General features: G+C 40.1%; 2 protein-coding genes across 3 annotated transcripts in view; one reads left to right on the top strand and one right to left on the bottom strand.

Annotated features, from left to right (window-relative positions):
* The window catches only part of NPC1 (NPC intracellular cholesterol transporter 1), a 27,999-nt gene extending 25,484 nt beyond the window's left edge, over positions 1–2,515 (top strand). Inside the window, exons 23-25 of the mRNA XM_080579815.1 lie at positions 126–239; positions 1,088–1,250; positions 1,893–2,515. Of these exons, the coding sequence (XP_080435941.1) occupies positions 126–239; positions 1,088–1,250; positions 1,893–1,975 (360 nt within the window). The 3' untranslated portion in view covers positions 1,976–2,515. The remainder of the gene's footprint in view (positions 1–125; positions 240–1,087; positions 1,251–1,892) is intronic.
* Positions 2,409–17,946, bottom strand: RMC1 (regulator of MON1-CCZ1). 2 transcript variants are annotated; one of them, XM_080579816.1, is made up of 20 exons: positions 17,698–17,946; positions 15,891–15,967; positions 14,639–14,723; positions 14,210–14,266; positions 13,059–13,145; positions 12,242–12,382; positions 10,501–10,604; positions 9,868–9,957; positions 9,658–9,763; positions 8,334–8,445; positions 7,222–7,320; positions 6,763–6,816; positions 5,802–5,930; positions 5,372–5,478; positions 4,405–4,524; positions 4,143–4,220; positions 3,868–3,972; positions 3,714–3,782; positions 3,349–3,574; positions 2,409–2,610 (listed from the first exon to the last, which is right to left on the bottom strand). In XM_080579816.1, the coding sequence occupies exons 1-20, from the start codon at positions 17,866–17,868 to the stop codon at positions 2,531–2,533; spliced, it is 2,097 nt and encodes a 698-aa protein (XP_080435942.1). In that variant the 5' UTR covers positions 17,869–17,946; the 3' UTR covers positions 2,409–2,530. The 2 variants fall into 2 exon arrangements, with proteins under 2 accessions (XP_080435942.1, XP_080435943.1); XM_080579817.1 differs by having other exon boundaries at positions 7,222–7,266; positions 17,698–17,944.

Raw genomic sequence — 17,946 nt, 5'->3', positions numbered from 1 at the left:
TTTCCAATGACTGGTAACTGATCACAAGTAGAACTTTTCTAGCCTGTGTAGAGTTCTGAGTAGAGACCTTACCATCAAAATGCTGATCTAAATGACACTTACGCATGTTTTCTTTTTCTATCTAGAGCTGTGGTATTGCTGTGGAATTTTGCAGTCACGTCACAAGAGCATTCACTATTAGTACTAAGGGCAGTAGAGTAGAGCGTGCAGAAGAAGCTCTGTCTCACATGGGCAGTTCAGTAAGCATCTACCTACTGTACTGGGGAAAAACGAGTAGCCAAGTTGGAACTATAGACTATATCAATATCCTTAAGTTATATATAGGATGAATAGGATGGCCCCAGGATGGCCTTGCTGGGGGGGGGGGGGGGGGGGGGGGGGCGGGGAGGAAATGACTTATCAAAATTCTTAAAGATCAACCTAGGCTTCTACCAGCAATAGGGATGATCAGGACTTCATTAACTTCATATTAGCCTGATATTAATACTACCTAGTAGTAGAGAACAGAGCTAAAAGCTTTAGCTGAACCAGTAGTTCCAATTAATTGAGTTGTCTCATTAAGGTTTAAGCGCTTCTCTCTTCCAAATGCTCAGAGGTAACTTGGAAAAGTCCTGAATACGGGAGGGTGCTGGAGCCTTGCGAACAAAGCAGAGCTCAGTACTCGGGCAGTACTGTCATCTCACTGCAATTCAGATGAGCAAGCTGGGGGGGTGGGGAGCGGAACAGACTGTTCCAGTGCTAGATGTACTTGACCACCCAGGAAAGGAACTTTATTGAAATGTAAGTTACTCCAAGTAATGTCTTTCTTTAGCATATGTATGGATCTGCCTGACGTCAAAATCAAACTAAAATTGTTTGGCTGTACAGATCGGCGTATATTTTTATCATACTGAGCCTGGCCTGTAGTGTCAAGTAGGACTAAAAGGGGAACTCTTGAGTAGGTCTAGTAGGTTGGTTTGGGTTCTAAGGATTAATAGGGAAGCTGGTGTGCTACATCTAGGAGCTTCAGATTACATAAGCATTTTCAGCAAATGCTAAGTAGTTGGAACATGAAACTGTACTTAAGAAACCCCTTCTTAATTGACAGGTCTTCAGTGGAATCACACTGACTAAATTTGGAGGAATTGTAGTACTGGCTTTTTCCAAATCTCAGATCTTCAAGATATTCTACTTCAGGATGTATCTAGCTATGGTTCTTCTGGGAGCAACACATGGACTAATATTTCTTCCAGTTCTGCTTAGTTACATAGGTAAGATATGAGTCTGCTTTAAAACGCACATAAACCAAAAAAAAGCTTAGCTGCCTGTAGATATCTTTTCCTACGTTAATAGGAAAAAAAATTACAAACTTAGAAAATGAAAAAAACACTTAAATTTGCCTCTCCATCATGCAAGTAGCCAGATCCCTTGGAAGAAGAGGGTTGGCAGTGCAAGCTCACTGTTACAGGTGTGCTCAGCCTGTCCAGCATGGTTGCACTGTGCCATTCTTAACGCAGATGTCTGCCTAGGCCCATGTGGCACAATGGCCAGTAGCACGTCTCTAAACATAGGGACATGGCCATGGGTGCAACAAACCTGCTGTGGGATGTGGTTCCTGCATGCGCAAAAGCGATCTCGCTGTGCAAGCTGGATGGTCTAAGGGCTGTCCTCCTTCAATCGGGAAACTCAAAGCATACACGTTCTTAACACCCCCTTAGCAAGTCAAGTACGAAGATTTAAAAGCTATTGTCCTTGCTGCTGCTGCTGGCAGCTTTTGACAGCTGAAGGCGTACCTGAAGACTCTTCAGTGTTAAGCTGGACCTAGGAAACCAGATTGTGGTTCTTGTTGACAGCTGCTGACTCATGTGCTGTAATGACGAGACTTTGCAATAATGCTCTTTTCTCTTATTCAGGCCCATCGGTAAATAAAGCTAAAACTCACGCTGCACAGGAGAGGTCCAGAGGTACAGAACGAGAGAGACTCCTCTACTTCTAGTTTTTAACAGTGTTCAGTGGATTCTATGAACTGTGGCCTAGGCCCACCTCTTGTTAAGAACTGAAGCGCAGCAGTGTTCTATGACTATCACTGTAACCACCACTGACTCGACTCCTGCACAGATTCAGCTAGAAGATAGCAACTGCAGCTTTGGACATGGCTTCAAACTCAGGAAATGCTACGTGGGGCTCATGTAACAGTATTACTAAAAGTAGATATGTTAAGTTACTAAAACACTTCTGTTTTCAAGAGGTTGCATCTTTCTTCTAGAAACCTAAACCAGCTGCATTGCAAGTTGAATAGCTTTTTTGTCAACGAAACTGAGGTGATGTGTATGAGAATGGACTGCTAAACCACTGACACTAATTTTAAATGCAGGTCAATGCAATTTTTGTCTCTATTTTTAAGGGGGAAGCCATCACAAGTTGTAATATTTTTAGTACTATTTGCCAAAATGTCTTGTATATACTTTATTATAAAATAGCAATTTTGTAGTTCAAAAATCTACTTAAATGCAATAAATTAAGTTTATACATTCCAGTGGGAAGAGTATTTTCAGAACGTTGTGGGCTTCATGAGAGCTTGTTCTCCAAATACTTGTTTGAAGAAGGTGACATGTTCTTCACAGTGCTCACCTAAGCGGGCAAAATAAAAGTTTGTTAACATTGAAACTGAGGAACTGAGAAGCGAGATAGTGTAGTTTAATTTACTTCAGTTAAGTACTAATTTACATCTTTGATGCGTTAGAGTTAAAAAAAGTTTTAACAACTTCAAAGCAGTGGAATGTTTTAAGGTATTTCCAGTCCTGTGACAAATTGTGTTGCGGTAAAAGCAGGTGTTTGATCTAGTTCCTCTATCTGACCAGGGCCTTGCACCCATTCAAGTTCTCTGTGCTCCAGATTTAAGATCCTGAAGTGGGATTCTGAGCCTTTGGACTACCTAGTGACTAACAGGTTGCTGGTACAAGGAGTTTGGCTTGGGTTTTAAAATGAGAGGAACTGTAGCGCAAGACAGGCCTTGAGCTTTGAACTGAACTCAAAGGCTGCATCTTGATCCAGTTTGTGGCTTCAAGAGAAAATAGTGAGTGGAGGTACCAGCTTTAATAAATTAAGTGATGCAGGCAACTGCTAGCCAAACGAGTTACCTTCATCTTAGAGTTCCTGTTTGTCTTGGAGTTGCTTTACTCTGCGTGCAATGTATATAAAGGGGTAAGCCAAGTTAACTTTGGAAGTATGCTTCAAGGTAAGACTAAAATACACTCCAGCTGAGTCTGTATCGTAAGACAGAACCCAGTGCATGTTAGCCTGTAAGTGGAACAAGTCTTAGTTCTGTTTGTACAACAAATCATCTGTGTTTAACTGCTTATTGCTTACCTGGTGTGAAACTAGGGTTTCCTCGTAATCGCTGATTTCTTTGTTCAAAGAATCTGAATATAGTGTAGAAAAGCATGTCATCATCTGCTTGTTTTGCTGCATCAAGGAATTTGCGGGCTGAAATACTGTCATGTCCTCCAATACCCCTGATGAATCTCAAGGCAGCCAGAACTTGATGTTTGGACAACAGAACTTCCACTATTTCATCATTTGCAGTGGAAAGCCTCTGAAATCAATCACAGCTGTAAGAGTATGTTCCTAAGAAATGGTTTAGATGCTAGCTAATCACTTCAAGCTTGGTCAGGTAAGCTGTTTGACAAATCTAACCCTAATGTGACACAGATACCGCGGTTTGAAATGCTTACTTTTAACATGTCCAGAGAGAGCTGATGTGCAGGAGGGTAAATGCTTTCCAGGGACAGTAACAGACAAGCCTAGGGCAAAAGTAGAAATAACTTTGGAAGTCTGAAGACATCCTACCTCTATCACTAGTTTATTGAAGCAATTTGCCTTACGTACCAAAGGCTTTGAGTCACTGAGCACATGGTACTGAAGAAACTGATGGAGCATGTAGAACAAGTTGTGTTGAACAAGGGTTTTGATGACCAGCTCGTACAAATAGTGCTGTGAATACAAGAAGCCCACCATCAAAGGCATGTCTCAATACTGGTTTTTAGATGTAGAAGGTGGTAGTGGACAGAACTCACACACACAGCTACTAATGTTTTGACATTCCATGTAACGTGATGGAGTGAGGCGGTATAGTTGGTGCTTCATGCATTTAAGTGCTTTACCTGAACTGCAATCTGGAACTGGTTGAGAGAGCGAATATATTCCATCAGGACTGCTATAGTGAACTTGTGAGGTGCTTCCTAAACAAGAAAAAAGTGTTAGGTAGACCTTCCCTCGCTTTCCCTTCTAGTGACAAGTTAAGGCCACACAAACGGAGAAACATGTTTCAATCCTGACAGAAATAAAGAAAGCCTCCTGCTTGCTACTTCAAGTAGTCAGCTCAGTTCAGCAGTAGGCTCACAGTAAACCTATCACTTAACTTACCTTCTTCTCTGTAAATACGGATAAAACATGGGTGTACATGTCAGACTGGTCAATAACCGCTTGAGTGCGGACTGGACGTTTCAGAAGCGGGTTACTTCTACTCTGGCCTGCTTCTACCACCTACAAGGAGAAACCCTTTAAGAATAGTGTAGTCTTGTAGTACAGTTTTAGTTAAAACTTGTCTAGATAGACTCTTTATAGGTCCCCGTTGAAAACGTTTTGTTGAGCAAACTCACATCTGTGGTTGAGCTACACTGGATGCATTCTGTTCACTGGGGGCTTTCATATTGAAATTGAAAACAAAAGTAGCTGCTACTTATGTATCTTACAGCCAGGAGATAAATGGGCATATGACATTGAGGCAGGCCCACCCCCTTAACAGAAATTTTGTATGTGGCTGTGCTACAAGAGCAGAACATGCTAGATTGTCAGTAGTTCTGACATGCAACAGTGTTCCAGAGGTTGTGCAGTAGTATAGCATGCTGTGAAATCAGCGGTCTGGAACTACTGCAATAATTACGGCTTCAAAGCTGCTTTTTGAACTTCTACCCTCTTTCTTTCTCAAGTATGAGGGTATGTTAGTTGTCTTACTGGAGATGAACTATGCAGCACCTCTGGAAGTGTTCAGTGCCAGCTGGGAGGGGGCTTTGGGCAGCCCCAAAATGGTAGGTACCCCTGGAAGAGGGGGGTCAGATAGAGCATTCAGATGATCTTCAATGTCCCTTCCAACCCCTTCTGTGATCTTCCACAGCAGAGTGCTGAATAAAGCTGCCATCCGCAAGTGGGGAAAGAATTGCGTGTTGCACACATCTTTCTCCTGTGAGTTTGAGGACTGCAAGGGACTGACCTTGGGGGGAACCTGACATTCCTAAGTAAAGAACAGGTATTTGGCCTCTGCCACATAATGCAACTTGAAATTCAAATAGTGTTACCCTGCCTACAAGCTGCTATAGCTAACATGGTTTACCATAGTATAGCTTTGCTCAGCTTCCAAGTACTTCTTATATTCGTGATTCAGTTTGTCAAAAACAGTTGCAATCACAGGCAGTGATCCCCTTCCTGGCTCACTGAGCACTGAAAAAGATATAAAAAAAAACCAAAACTATGAGGAGAAACAACAAGGGCTTTAAAGCTACCTTGAAAAGGATGATCTCTAAGCTGTATGCTAAACTTAACTGAAAATGTGTCTTTAATGTCAGATGCATTTTAACTAAAGGGGGGTAGCAGAAAGCTGAATTATTTCATGCTGTTAATTCATTCAGAGGGGTGACTGACACTTCATATGACAAAGCTTGTTTCAGAGGTGATCTCAAATCTAAGACCAGTCCAGCTAACTTGTACAAGTATTTGAGGAGGCAGTGTTGCACTTTCAATATAGACAAAGCACTTAAACTTACTTTGAGAGCACACAGCTAGGATAACCATTTTGCATTCTTTCCTTTGAAGAAGGAAATCCATTAGTCTTCCTTTATCAAGCAAGAGGTTAACTACAGGCTCAAGTTTCACTTGGAGATTCCAGAGGTAACCTTGAGTTGAAGGAATAAAATAAACTGAATTGCCTTAGAAAACAGGGATATCTAAACTATACCTCAAAGGACAACACAGATCACAATTTGCTTTCCCAAACGTGGCTTAGAGCAGCATAACCCTGGCAGGATTTTTAAAGGAAATGCTCATCCCCAGTTGGTACTGTTAAGAGTAGTCATCTTACTAGGTACATCTGCTAACCACTGTTTCAAGCTGCTTTGTGCGCTGAAGGTATAAAGTAGTTACTGGTGTTGAGTAGGAGAGTTAGTTTTCTTGGTAATACCCTATGAGATATGTTCTGGATTTGTGATGAAAGTAACACTGATCAATAACATGTTTTGGTTCTTGCTGAGTAGTGTCTACACAGTCAAGGTCTTTTCTGCTTCTCAAGCTGCACTGTCAGCAGGGAGGCTAGAGGTGCACAAGAAGCTGGGAGGGGATACAGGCAGGGCAGATGGCCCAAACCGACCAAGGGGCTATCATGTAACATATTTCACGCTCAACCATAAATGCTGGAGGGAAAGCAAGAGGGGACTGAGGTGTGGCCTTTGTTTTCCCAAGTAACTGTTATATGTGCTGAAGCCCCGCTTTCTTAAAAAATGGAGTAGTAGAAAACTAATTCCTTATTTTGCTCAGATTGCATGTGCAGCTTTGGTTTACCTACTGAACTGAATCTCAACCCACAAGTTTTCTCACTTCTGTCTTTCTGATTCTCTTCTCCCCCCTGGGGAGCAAGCAGCGGGGTGGTACTTAGCTGCCTACTGAAGTTAAACCACACCAACAAGCCACCATTTTACAAAGATTAGCGTAGTCAAACAGCTCACTGCTCACCTTCACTTGCACTGATGATAATATCAGGTTGAAAGACAATCCACGAAGATGAATCTAAATGTTAAAGCTTAACACCCATCTTAGCATTGATTCTAGACTGTTGCTACTATATTCACATAATTGTACTGAAGCAGAATGAGTTAACATACTTGCATTCACTGGCACAGCCTTTCTCTTGCAAGATCTTGAAACACAGCCTTGGATGTTTATCTGGTTTCATGGTGTATCTATCCAGTAATTTCACACAAGTATCTCAAATGACTGAGAAATACTAATGCATTACACTGGCATCCCTTATTTATAGCTCTGTAAAAGTAGTAAAGGCTCTTGTGAAGTATACTATTTCCTCTTGAAGTGGTAAATGAGCTAAAGCCAGATTTAGTGAGTCAGGCTATCATGTTAGCTTTTTCCATGCTTGGTACATAAGAGTCTGGCATTTTAGGAGCACTTAAAGGATACAGAGTTTACACGGAACAGGAGACTGACTTGTTACAGAGGCTGGACCTGCAGAAAAATTAACATCAGCTGAAGAACAACGGTAGTCTGGCAGCTCCTGTGCTAACAAAACACAAACCACAAGCTCACACTGAAAAGGCAGTATAGGTTGTAACATTCTAGCAGTCCTAGAGCAAGCAGGCAAAACAAAAAAAGTTACATGCAGTTGTGTAACTAGATCATCTATAAGGAAAACTGACAGTGTAGGAAAGGAAACCCGGCATGTAGGAAGTCATGCATGCTGAAGCATTCCATCTCTAATACTGTGACTCCAAATGCATTGTCTCCTACTTCCTTTATTTACATGTAATCACTTTCGTTCCTTTAAAAGCAATGTAGGTTTGTACCTTCTGGTAGTAACCTTTACCCACAGATTTATCACATACTTTCTATTAGTGACTTCAAAATTTTGTTGTCAAAGAGTTTTTAAGGTGCAATCATCCCTAAGAAGAGTTTTTCTTCTGTAGAGAGTGCCACACCGTTTTGCCATAGAGAACTATGCTCAGATTAATTCTATCTATTAGCAAACAATTAACTTTGAAGCTGGAAAATTATCTGCTACACTTTTATTACAAAAAGCCAGAAAGAAAAATCTAAAATCATCTTTAGTATTGATGCTAAGCTGATCCTAAACTTGACTCTAAGCCTGGACTGTCTTTCAGGCTCATGATGTGGCCCAGAAAATTAAATAGTCATGACTTAAGCCAGAGAAGCATTAAGTGCTTTGGAGTACACTCCAGCTTTTATAGCTGTGGTCAATGGGGAAAGGAAAGGGCATACAAATAATGTGTATAACAAAATAAATAAAATTTGAAAGATCTTTGCTTTAACACTTCAAAGCATTATAGCAAGTGTACAGCTTAAATAGCATCTTTTACTCTTCTGTCAGAAGCATGAATTCGGGACAAGAATTTCTTATCAGTTCCTTGCTATATTCTTTCTCCCCTCACCTTCTCCTTCCTCACTATGTATAATGGAAGTATCAGTAGGCTGAAGCACTCTGGTATGCCAACTGTTGCATTTAGACAACCCCGATAATAGGTTAGAGTGTTTATTATATAGTGTAATAGTGCTACCTGCTACAGGTATTTGATAGGGTTGTATTGATCGAGGTGGAAGTACAAACTGATGGATGGTAGTAGACCCATCAAATTCTCCTTTTAGCTTGATGTCAAATATGACTGAAGTCTGAAATTGACAAGAGAAATTAGTTTTCACAAAATACAAATTCCCACCCATTTAACATGTATTCAGGTCACTTTTCGGAACAGGTTGCCCAGGGAAGTGGTGGAGCCACCATCCCTGGGGGTGTGTAAGGAGAGGCTGGATGTGGTGCTTAGGGACATGGTTTAGTGGGTGACATTGGTGGTAGGGGGATGGTTGGACCACATGGTCTTGGAGGTATTTTCTAACCTTAATGAGTCTGATTTCCATCTTGTGTTCTGCATAATAACATCATGTCAAATTCACTGCTTAGTTATGGACTCTAGAAATTGAGAAAAATTCTGCAGCCACCTATGATATCCTCATACTCATACCCTTCAGTCTTGTTAAATACAGAGTTTACTAACGTTTTCACCCTGTATGTACAACATTCGTAGTGAAAATCTCACATGGTGGAAATTTGCTTCACTGCCAGCACCAACGAGACATGACTTGGCAGCTACCCTACTCAGTGTGGTATTTGTTTTGTGTGTGTTCATACAGTTGTATTTATTCCCCAGCATTTCAGTCAGGCTATAAGGGCTCTGGGTTGAATGTTAACACGTAGCATTAATATGAATTACGACTGAAACATCCACTAACCAGCCTAACAAGATATACTGACCCAGTTCTCAAAGCTGCCCAGCAGGAGAAACAAAAGCCTTTCCACATGTAAAAAGCAAAGTACCACTTCAGCTTTCCTACTGACCAAGCCTTGCTACTGTGACTACAGTCAAATAAATTTTACCCACACTATCATGTGCATAAGATTATGCGTGTTCCTGTAAGTTTTCAGAAACCTGGCTTTTCAAACAAAAATTTTTGGTCATAGAAACTGATCATTCACATTTTTGTGATACAAGAAGTTCCCATGATTAATAATTCAGTATCCAAGTTAGCTCTACCTCTCCACAATGCCTTAAAAACCTACACAGTGCAGCAGAATAGCACAGTAAAATAATACTAAAAAAAGGGACACAAAAAGAGGCATTAGAAAAAAAAACAAAGTGCTATTTCCATCAAGGCCAAGGGTAAGTTTGAATCTTTCACCTTTATGATGTTTTTTTTTCTTCCCTGCAAATACTCTGGCTTTCAGCAATGCTAAGAACACACAAATGTTTTCTAAAGCTAACGCGTATAGTTATGAAAATGTCCAACTTTTGAAAGTTAAGACAAGAAAACATAAACAACTCAGACCTCAGTATCCTGATGATGTACTACCACCAAGTTATCCACAACATTTAGTGCAAACTTTCCAGTTCTGTTGAGCTTTAAAATGTGCGTCTTCTTACAGGAGCCCTCTCTACAGAAATAGAGAACAGCTGGTCAGTACACCTATCCAAAACAGAAAAGCAGAAGTCTCTTACACACATGAAGTGTTACAAAAGTTCTTTATTCTGCTCTTACCTTGGCAAGTGATAGAGGACTACTTCTGCTCCTGTACTATTGGAAGTCCTTGAGTGATGCCTCAAATAGAGGACGTAAAGCTGCCCGTATCTAATGAGACAACAGGATTAAAACATCATTTGACAACAAAGAGCTGGGAAGGAGATGAGACCTACGACATCCTTTCTGAAACAAAGGCATAAAGCTGTCTTACTCTAACGTCCTGTTAGAACCATGTTTTATCCTAGAAGAACAGAGATGAGATTACCTAAGTCAAACGACCAATTAAAAGTGAAAGACTGAGACAACACTTGGTAAATCACAACACAGTCTACACACATGCAAATTAGACATAAGACTAACTCTATCAGCAGATCAACTCAAAGATGAAATATTCTCAAGATGTCTGGACTAATCAAGAAGAATTTCATGTAAGGCTCCTCAGTTTGCATCTCGTCCCCACCCTGCCTCAGGAGAGTTGTTTAGACTCTTTGTTCAAGGCAGTGACCAAAGCACTTTAAAGCCCTTTAAAGCAGGAGTACTGCTAAAACAAGAAGCAAGTGCAACCATGTCGCCATTCTTGTCTTCTCAGAGCACCCCCAAACTCTCACACTTTTCCAAGGAAAGAAAAGGCTTGATTAGTCAGATACATACATTGTAGCCATGGCAATATCTCTTTCAGAAAGGCTGAGCTTGGAGGACTTGGGTGCTGCAGGTAACTCAATTTCAAATTTTGATAGTTTTGACATTGTTCCACTCTGTTAAACAGAAACAACAACAAAAAGCAGCAATCCAACATTAAGACGTGAAACTGGAAGGTGGCCTTGACTATGCATTAGTCAAAGGTTAGATGAATAGCACCCCCATGAGGAGAAGAATGATGATAGCTGGAAAGATGACTGACACCTTTCTACTGGGATCCTAAACAAATACCTAAGATATCATAATATCATCCTGATATTATAACATCAGCTTCAGCTAGCAAAACATTTCAGTCTTAGCTAAGCCAACACAAATTTGTATGCAAATCCCAATGAAAATGGCTTGGAGATCTCAAACATAAGTTCTCTCAAATTCCTCTTTCACAGTGAAAGATGTGCTCCAACTCTTAAATAACAGCTTACTGAGAAGGGGAAAAATATCAGTAATTCCTATCAGTCACAGTCTCTTTTTGTCCCTACTAACTCCAGAATCTGCATTAAACTGAGTGCATACCATTTTTCCCCCACTCGAGATTTCCTCCTCTCTTCCTCTTTTTGCATGGAATTTAAACAAATTTTCAAAGCTGCTGAAACTTCTACCAAGTTTCGCTTACCATGCTCATTAACTTGTTCTTGAGTGTGATATGCAAATACTACAGAAATTTCTTCTTTGCTAGAGCTTTATTTTCAAGAGATTATTTTAGCACAGTACTTTTCTCAGGAAATCTTTATAAATACTTTCTGAATACAAAATGAGAGTTATTTAGCTACAACTTGACACAAAATATGAAGGAGAGTGAAGCACAATTGAAGTCCTCACAAAGGAAGCAGTAAGAGTACGTTCTACCTAGACACCCACGAGGATATTACTTCAGGATCCAGTAAAGACCCTATGTGAGATCAACCCAAACCAAGAAAACCATCTGAATATGCTTCTTTTTAAGTATGCTCCCTTAGACTACCAGAGCAATGTGTAAGCCCTTAAAAGGAGCAAGATGAAGCCAGTAGTTCTGTTCCTCATTTTTTCCTAAATCATCTTACTGTACAATTAACTTATAGCGAATTCTAATTTTCACTGTAGTGTTTTTCCAAGCCATAAAGAGAAATACTCTCACCAGAACCTTTACTGTTGTCCACAGGGAAGAGCACCAAGAAAAATAAATAAGGTATACCTAGCCCTCTCATGCTCGGAACAATAACTGTTTCTTAAGCACTAAGTTTTTCTTTTCTTTTTCAAGTTCATCCACTCGCATGTAGAAGGATATAGTTACAATCGTAAGTGAAAGGCCCTTATTTTTAGTTTATAATGCTAGAGAGTTCAAATGCCCACATAGAAATAAAACCTTTACATAAATGAAAAAGAGATCTTGAAAGATACTTAAGTTGTCGAGTACTGTGTCACTGATACTGTCACTGATTTTCTGTTCCCCTTTCTCAAGGGGAACTGCCCAACATTAACTCAGTACACTTCTTTCCAAAGTAGGGACATAAGGAAAAAGTGAATTAATTTTAAGCTGTTGCCAAGGATCTAGCTTACAGATTTTGCTTTGTTCTTTGCTTATTGTCATGTAAAGATGTAAACATGCACCTCTTGGAAGAAATCCAGGAAAAGAAACAGAATGCTTGACTGAAGTAGCAACCTAAAAAAAAGCAAGCTCTCAACATGAAAAAAAGTGTGGAACATAGTCCTTTACCTTGAAATAGAATGGCTGCAGGACATTGCCAAGGACAGTGGTTGACAGAAGAATAACAGAGCTCTCTGGACAATACATATACCAGTTGACATTGATATTCTGATTCTTCAGAAGTTTTAAACTTCGTTTCTCTGGTAATACCTGGAAACGTGAGATATTACTATTATATATAAATATCAGGATTCCAACAGCATAAATGGCACACAGCTTTGGAGAAAGTTTATAATACCCCTCATCACCGATGTCAGAAAGGGCTGTTTATTCTTTAGATTTCTCCAAAAACATGTGCAAAGGTAATTAAGAAAATCACACAGACTAGTTCAGACAATTAATTGACCAATGTAAGAGGAAGCTACCAATTTGCAGAAGGGTATCGCTATCTTAATCAACATTTGCTCTTCACTGCATTTGAAGCATGCACACATCTTCCTTAAATCACAGAATGGCAGAGGTTGAAAGGGACTTCTGAAGATCTAGTCCAAAATGCTGATTTGTTCTGCATGAAGTAATATTTCACATTAAATTTACAAACTCATTTCTATACTAGCCAAGAGCATGTCAATCTTGAGTTCTCAATATTTAATTCGGAACTCCTTTATAGAGGATCTTTGTTAGATGCACTACATTACCTGTTACACTTTCCTCACTCTGAAAAAAAAAGTATTTACCTTAAAGTAGTCTAAACAAAAGAGCGGTACTTTTTAAAAGAGCATTTTCTCAATTTGAAAGCTAGAAGAAAATAATTCAAAGATACTGGAAGAAATTAAGATTTTCTAATTTCTAAATGCGTCTAACCTACAGGAGTTGTTTGCATTACCTGATAGAATTCAATTCCTTGATCTGTGATGAAGACGATTTCTGTTGAACTTGTCCAGCAGAATCCTAGAATATTGGCATTCTTGGTCTTTTAACAAACAAGCAAACAAGAACTTTTACTTGGAAAAAGTAACTATTCAGATAAGCTAATATTATTAAATGAAGAATGTGAGATCAAAGGCCATTTAGTTATCCAGTCACTGGAGTTCATGCACTTGGCAGCTGGACGCCCAATATACATCAGCTGCTTTTGTCGAAGACTCCCAAAACCATGTATGAACATAACTACTGTGTGACTTGAACTTCTGGTAGCATGTAAAATTTACAAGTTTATTACAGAGTCAATTTTTCTTCTCCCCCAAAGACAATCAAGTTCTTCAGGTTCAAACCATACTGCCAATTCAAATAATTCTTGGCAAGAAAAGCCTGTTCCTTCCATCGACAGAAACAAAGAACTAAGATTTCCCATGACTACACTCAGAACTCTATCATAAATCCTTGCTATAACGCTTTACTCAAATGCATAATCCTCAATAATGAAGCAGAGAGTGCTTCAGCTTGAAAGCCCATGGGAATAAAGGAATCCTTGCAAATCCCAATGTTTAAAAATGTACTTTAGCATTCTACTACCCCACATTGTATTTTCTCTTAATTAACGATTGGAAAGTACCAGGGACAATAATAGCTGTTTCTCATACACTGATCATCAAGAAATGAGAAGGGTTGTTTAAAAATACCAGACAGTAAGCTGTCAGTAGTTTGCGTACTCTATCACTGATCAGTAAAATTAGGGCAAAACATCCAAATTAACATTTCTGACATTAGTATAATTACTTAAAAAAAAAAAAGCTCTTGGTCTCTTCTCCTCCCCAAACCTTGACATTTGTTGCTTTCACAGCATTTCCAGTTCCTTCTAAGACTGGATTAGAGTGACTGAACCAGGAAGGGTTGTAATGTTTTTTTGTGGCATTGTTAATACCTGTTAATTTACCTTAATTCAGATAGACAGTAGCAACTACCTATCTCTTACATCACATTAGTGTTTTGGAAGTGATTTTTTTTTTGGTATCTCAATTAGTTCTCTTGTAGAGTGGAGGCCACCAGCGTAAGTAACATTAGAGTTTTACCTACAAGCTTTGAACATTTATTTACCTTACATTCCTGTGTATATTCTAGCTGAGGGCTGTCTGGAATAAAATTCAAGAAATCCTGCAACGACACACATGAAGCACATCAGCAAGTATGAAGCACAGAATACTATAGGTAGAAGAGAACAGTTATTAGCCGATCAAGTTATTTTGGATGAGATACATAGAAATAAGATTGATTTACTATATTCTACTTCACTTCTTCATAGGAAACAGCTCCACCCCTTCACCTTTCTTAAAGGATGATACCCACAAAGCAACAACGTTGCCTTGCAGCTGCTCAGCCTCTCAGGGTGAGAGGAACTTTCACTACAGCTGTTGACAGTCACCAGAACTCTCAAACTTTAGCCTCAGAGGCTTCTACTCTGGTACTCTTAAGTACTAGAGCTTCAGCTCCAATTCCCTTCCTGTCTGCAGGGCGTAGGAGTCTTACCACGCTTTTCGATGTTCTCTGCACAGCCAGTATCTTGTTTCCTAAGGAAAACTTGATGCATTTTACTTCACCCTTGTCTTCCATTCTATATAGGAAGAAAAAGAAGTTACGTGAACATCGTCTAAAATAGTTTGCTATAGAATTCTGTAATACACCCTCAAAACACGGAGAAGAGAGAAAAGTGTAATGTAAATACTTTTAAACATAACTTCAGAGAGTTGCTGGACACATACAGGATTCAGAAGTTGGCAAGATAACAGCAGTTCACTCTTCAGAAGTACTGAACACATCCATGACAAAAACACGGCTAAGATTGCACAAACTAGCACCTGAAGTTACTAGAGCTGCTCCGCTCTGTTGGCCTATGATGGGGAATTGAAAGACTGCAGAACTATTCAAACCTGCAATCTCAGCTCTGTCCCAGTGCTTCTGGAGTTCTGTAATACTCACCGACATCCTCTGGTCAGCTCCTTTACTACCAGGACTACTGCTAATAAGACACAAGTCTACTCAATTCCCCACTAAGATTCATCCTCTAGAAGAATTTCTGAGGTTAAAGTGGGAATGAGGTTAACAGCACAGTAAACAAATTGCTTCTTCCGTACCTGGGTTTAAGTAGCCTTTGAGTAAAAGGCTACTTCCTAACACATACACAGCAGAGTACAGAGAGTCATCACTTTCAACAGAGGCATTTATAAAATAGTTTTCTGAAAATAGAGCAGTTTCATTGAAAATACTGCTGACAGATTCTGGGGGAAGGTGGCGAGGATGACTTTCAACAAGAAGATAAAAGAAACCAAATCAAATTTAAAAAAGAAACAAAAAAACAAGAAATCCACAAGTCAGAAATAAGATGCTTGAATCTCTGGCAGAAATTCAGAGAAGTTACGGTTCTCTGCACGTTTAGGTTTACCTCATTTTGTTTAACTTGCTAAACCACATCCTTGGAAAAGTCACAGCTGCTGTAAGAATCACAAGCTCGAATCTCCATAATCTCTCACATTTACAACATGTTTTAATGAAATATTGTTATTACAGAAAAATCCACAGCTTTATTTTTTTCAGAAGACTACAGATTCATGAGAGAAAAGCATACCATATTAATTACAAGAAGATTATTGTTAAGAACAAAATAGACAATCACAAGTACTTGTGAGTTTTATGCTGGAAACACAGCAGATCGAGAGGAAGTACCACATAATTTAAGACCGCAGAACACTATTCCAAGACAACAAAAGTGAAAGTGCATTACCTGAATGAAATGGGATTTCTGTCCTCCAAGCCTTTAACAACAACTCCTGTAGCTCCACCAGATCGAACAGCAAAAACCTATTACAAAAGGACAAATCAATTATTTTCTCTGGAGCTCCAAGTTTACAAAGGTACCTACACAATACTGTAGGCATTTTCTGAACTGCTGGGCAAGAAAAAACAGAAGCTGTTTGTATAAACTTTTTTGTTTTGTATATTCTTACTTACATAATTCAAGTATTAGTAAAAAAAAAAAAATTTACTTAAGAGCAGGGCATTGTTTAAGGAAAGCAGCTTGGGGACTGGGAAGGAATAAGATGCAACTCACTGACCCAGAAAGATGATCTTGTCAGAACATGTTACTAGATAGGAATAGGTTAATAATAATCTGCAGTTTTGCCTGTACCTAAGAAGTGTCAGCTGACTTGCACTAGCAACCAAAGGATGTCTTTAGCACAACTGCTTACACATTTGTGTATAACCTGCTTGATGCATACTGCTTGTCAACTAAAACAAAGTAACATTAAGATAAAAAAACCATGCTGTACAAACTTCAACTGGCTTAAAAAAAAAAAAAGCAGATGCCTTATTGTTATAGTTGTACCTGTAGAAGCAGTAAACACACAGGTCAGGTCTTGGAATAATGACATAACGATATACTGTTTCATAATATAAACCATGCTGATGGTGCAGTACACCCATGCAGGAATACAGGTTTCAAGGCTATAAACTGCAAGCAAGTCCATGGTCTTACCAGAACGATAAAAATCAATTTTAAAATACTTTTAACATTGATGTAGATAGAAAATGAAGGCAACTTTCTCTTAATTTGTACAAGACAACAAGGAACAAGCTCTCAGAAGACTCTTTATGTGGGGAAAAAAGAGTCATTGAAATGCTGGACAGAGATGATTTAGATACACACTGGAAATTAAACAATTTTAGATTAGCAATAAAAGATATAGAATTAAAGTTACAATGGAAAATAAGTTTATTTCGATCAGTTTCTCACGTCCACATCATAATCCAGTGCCTCCAGACAAGCGCACTTACATACTCGTATTTCAACTGTCCCTTGAAATGTACATAAAGTGTAATGGTTTATAGAGAAAAAGGACCCCAATAATCTTGAATACGGAACAGCAGCAGTAAGTTCACAACAAAAATATTGCACCCCCCCTTCAAATCTGATGCTGATCTCGTCCATACCTCAGGTGGCAAACCGTGCCATTTGTATAGGGAAGAAAGCGTGAACGTTTCAAAGCTGCGAACACCGAACTTACAGGATGGTTACAGGAATTAGACAGCCAACAGCACCCACGCCGATACAAGCATCAGGACAGACTGGGGACCTTTTAGCTACACTGAGCCGGCCGTACAGAAACCCACAGGGATATTTAAGAGAAGCACACTTAAAAGAAGGAAAGCTGAGAAACATAAAGCAAAGCAGCTGGTCAAAAGCCACAAGAAAAGCTTCAAACATTATTACATGAGAGAATATGGAGGCTTAGGAATTGAAAAACTCAGTCCATTGTCCCTGAGGAACTCCAGAACACCCTTACGACAGGGAGGGCGATAACAAGGGATTAGAAAAAGAAATTCCCAAATTCCCCCGGGCCCGCAGCGCCGCGGCAGGTGCCGACGGCCAAATCCCCACAGGAGCACCACAGCGAGCGGCGGCCGGGGGCAGAGCCGCCAAACCAAGAGACTAGGGGAGAAAAATTATTTTTAAAAAACAGGGAAAAAATAAGTTAAAAGGGCGTCAGGAAAGGACGCGCCGCCCAGCCGCGGCACGCCGCCGCCCCCACCTGCTTGTTGGCCTCGTCGAAGAAGACGCAGTTGACGGGGTTGGCCTTCTCGAAGTGCACGGGCCGGCCGCACAGCGCCAGGTAGCAGCCGCCGCCCCGGCTCTCGCCGCCGCCATCTTCTCCCCCCGGCGCCCCGTCCTCCTCCTCCCCCGGCGGCGGCTCGCGGCTCATGGCGGCCGCACCAACGGTCCCCGGCCGTCCCCAACGCCCCCGGCCGGCCGGGCGGCCGCTTCCTGTTTACACTCCCTC

Source organism: Anser brachyrhynchus (genome assembly GCF_964034855.1).
Source record: "Anser brachyrhynchus genome assembly, chromosome: 2".
Lineage (NCBI taxonomy): Eukaryota > Metazoa > Chordata > Aves > Anseriformes > Anatidae > Anser > Anser brachyrhynchus.
The sequence above is the reverse complement of the archived record's forward strand: the minus strand, read 5'-3'. Positions and strand labels throughout refer to the sequence as shown.

Excerpts from the sequence above, each read along its gene's own strand:
- RMC1 (XM_080579816.1), bottom strand. The coding sequence starts at position 17,868 with ATGAGCCGCGAGCCGCCGCCGGGGGAGGAGGAGGACGGGGCGCCGGGG. Across the intron at positions 13,146-14,209 it reads AATATACACAGGAATGTAAG|ACCAAGAATGCCAATATTCT; the intron begins GTAAATAAATGT and ends GTTTGTTAAAAG. Across the intron at positions 9,764-9,867 it reads GTCCTCTATCACTTGCCAAG|AGAGGGCTCCTGTAAGAAGA; the intron begins GTAAGAGCAGAA and ends CTATTTCTGTAG.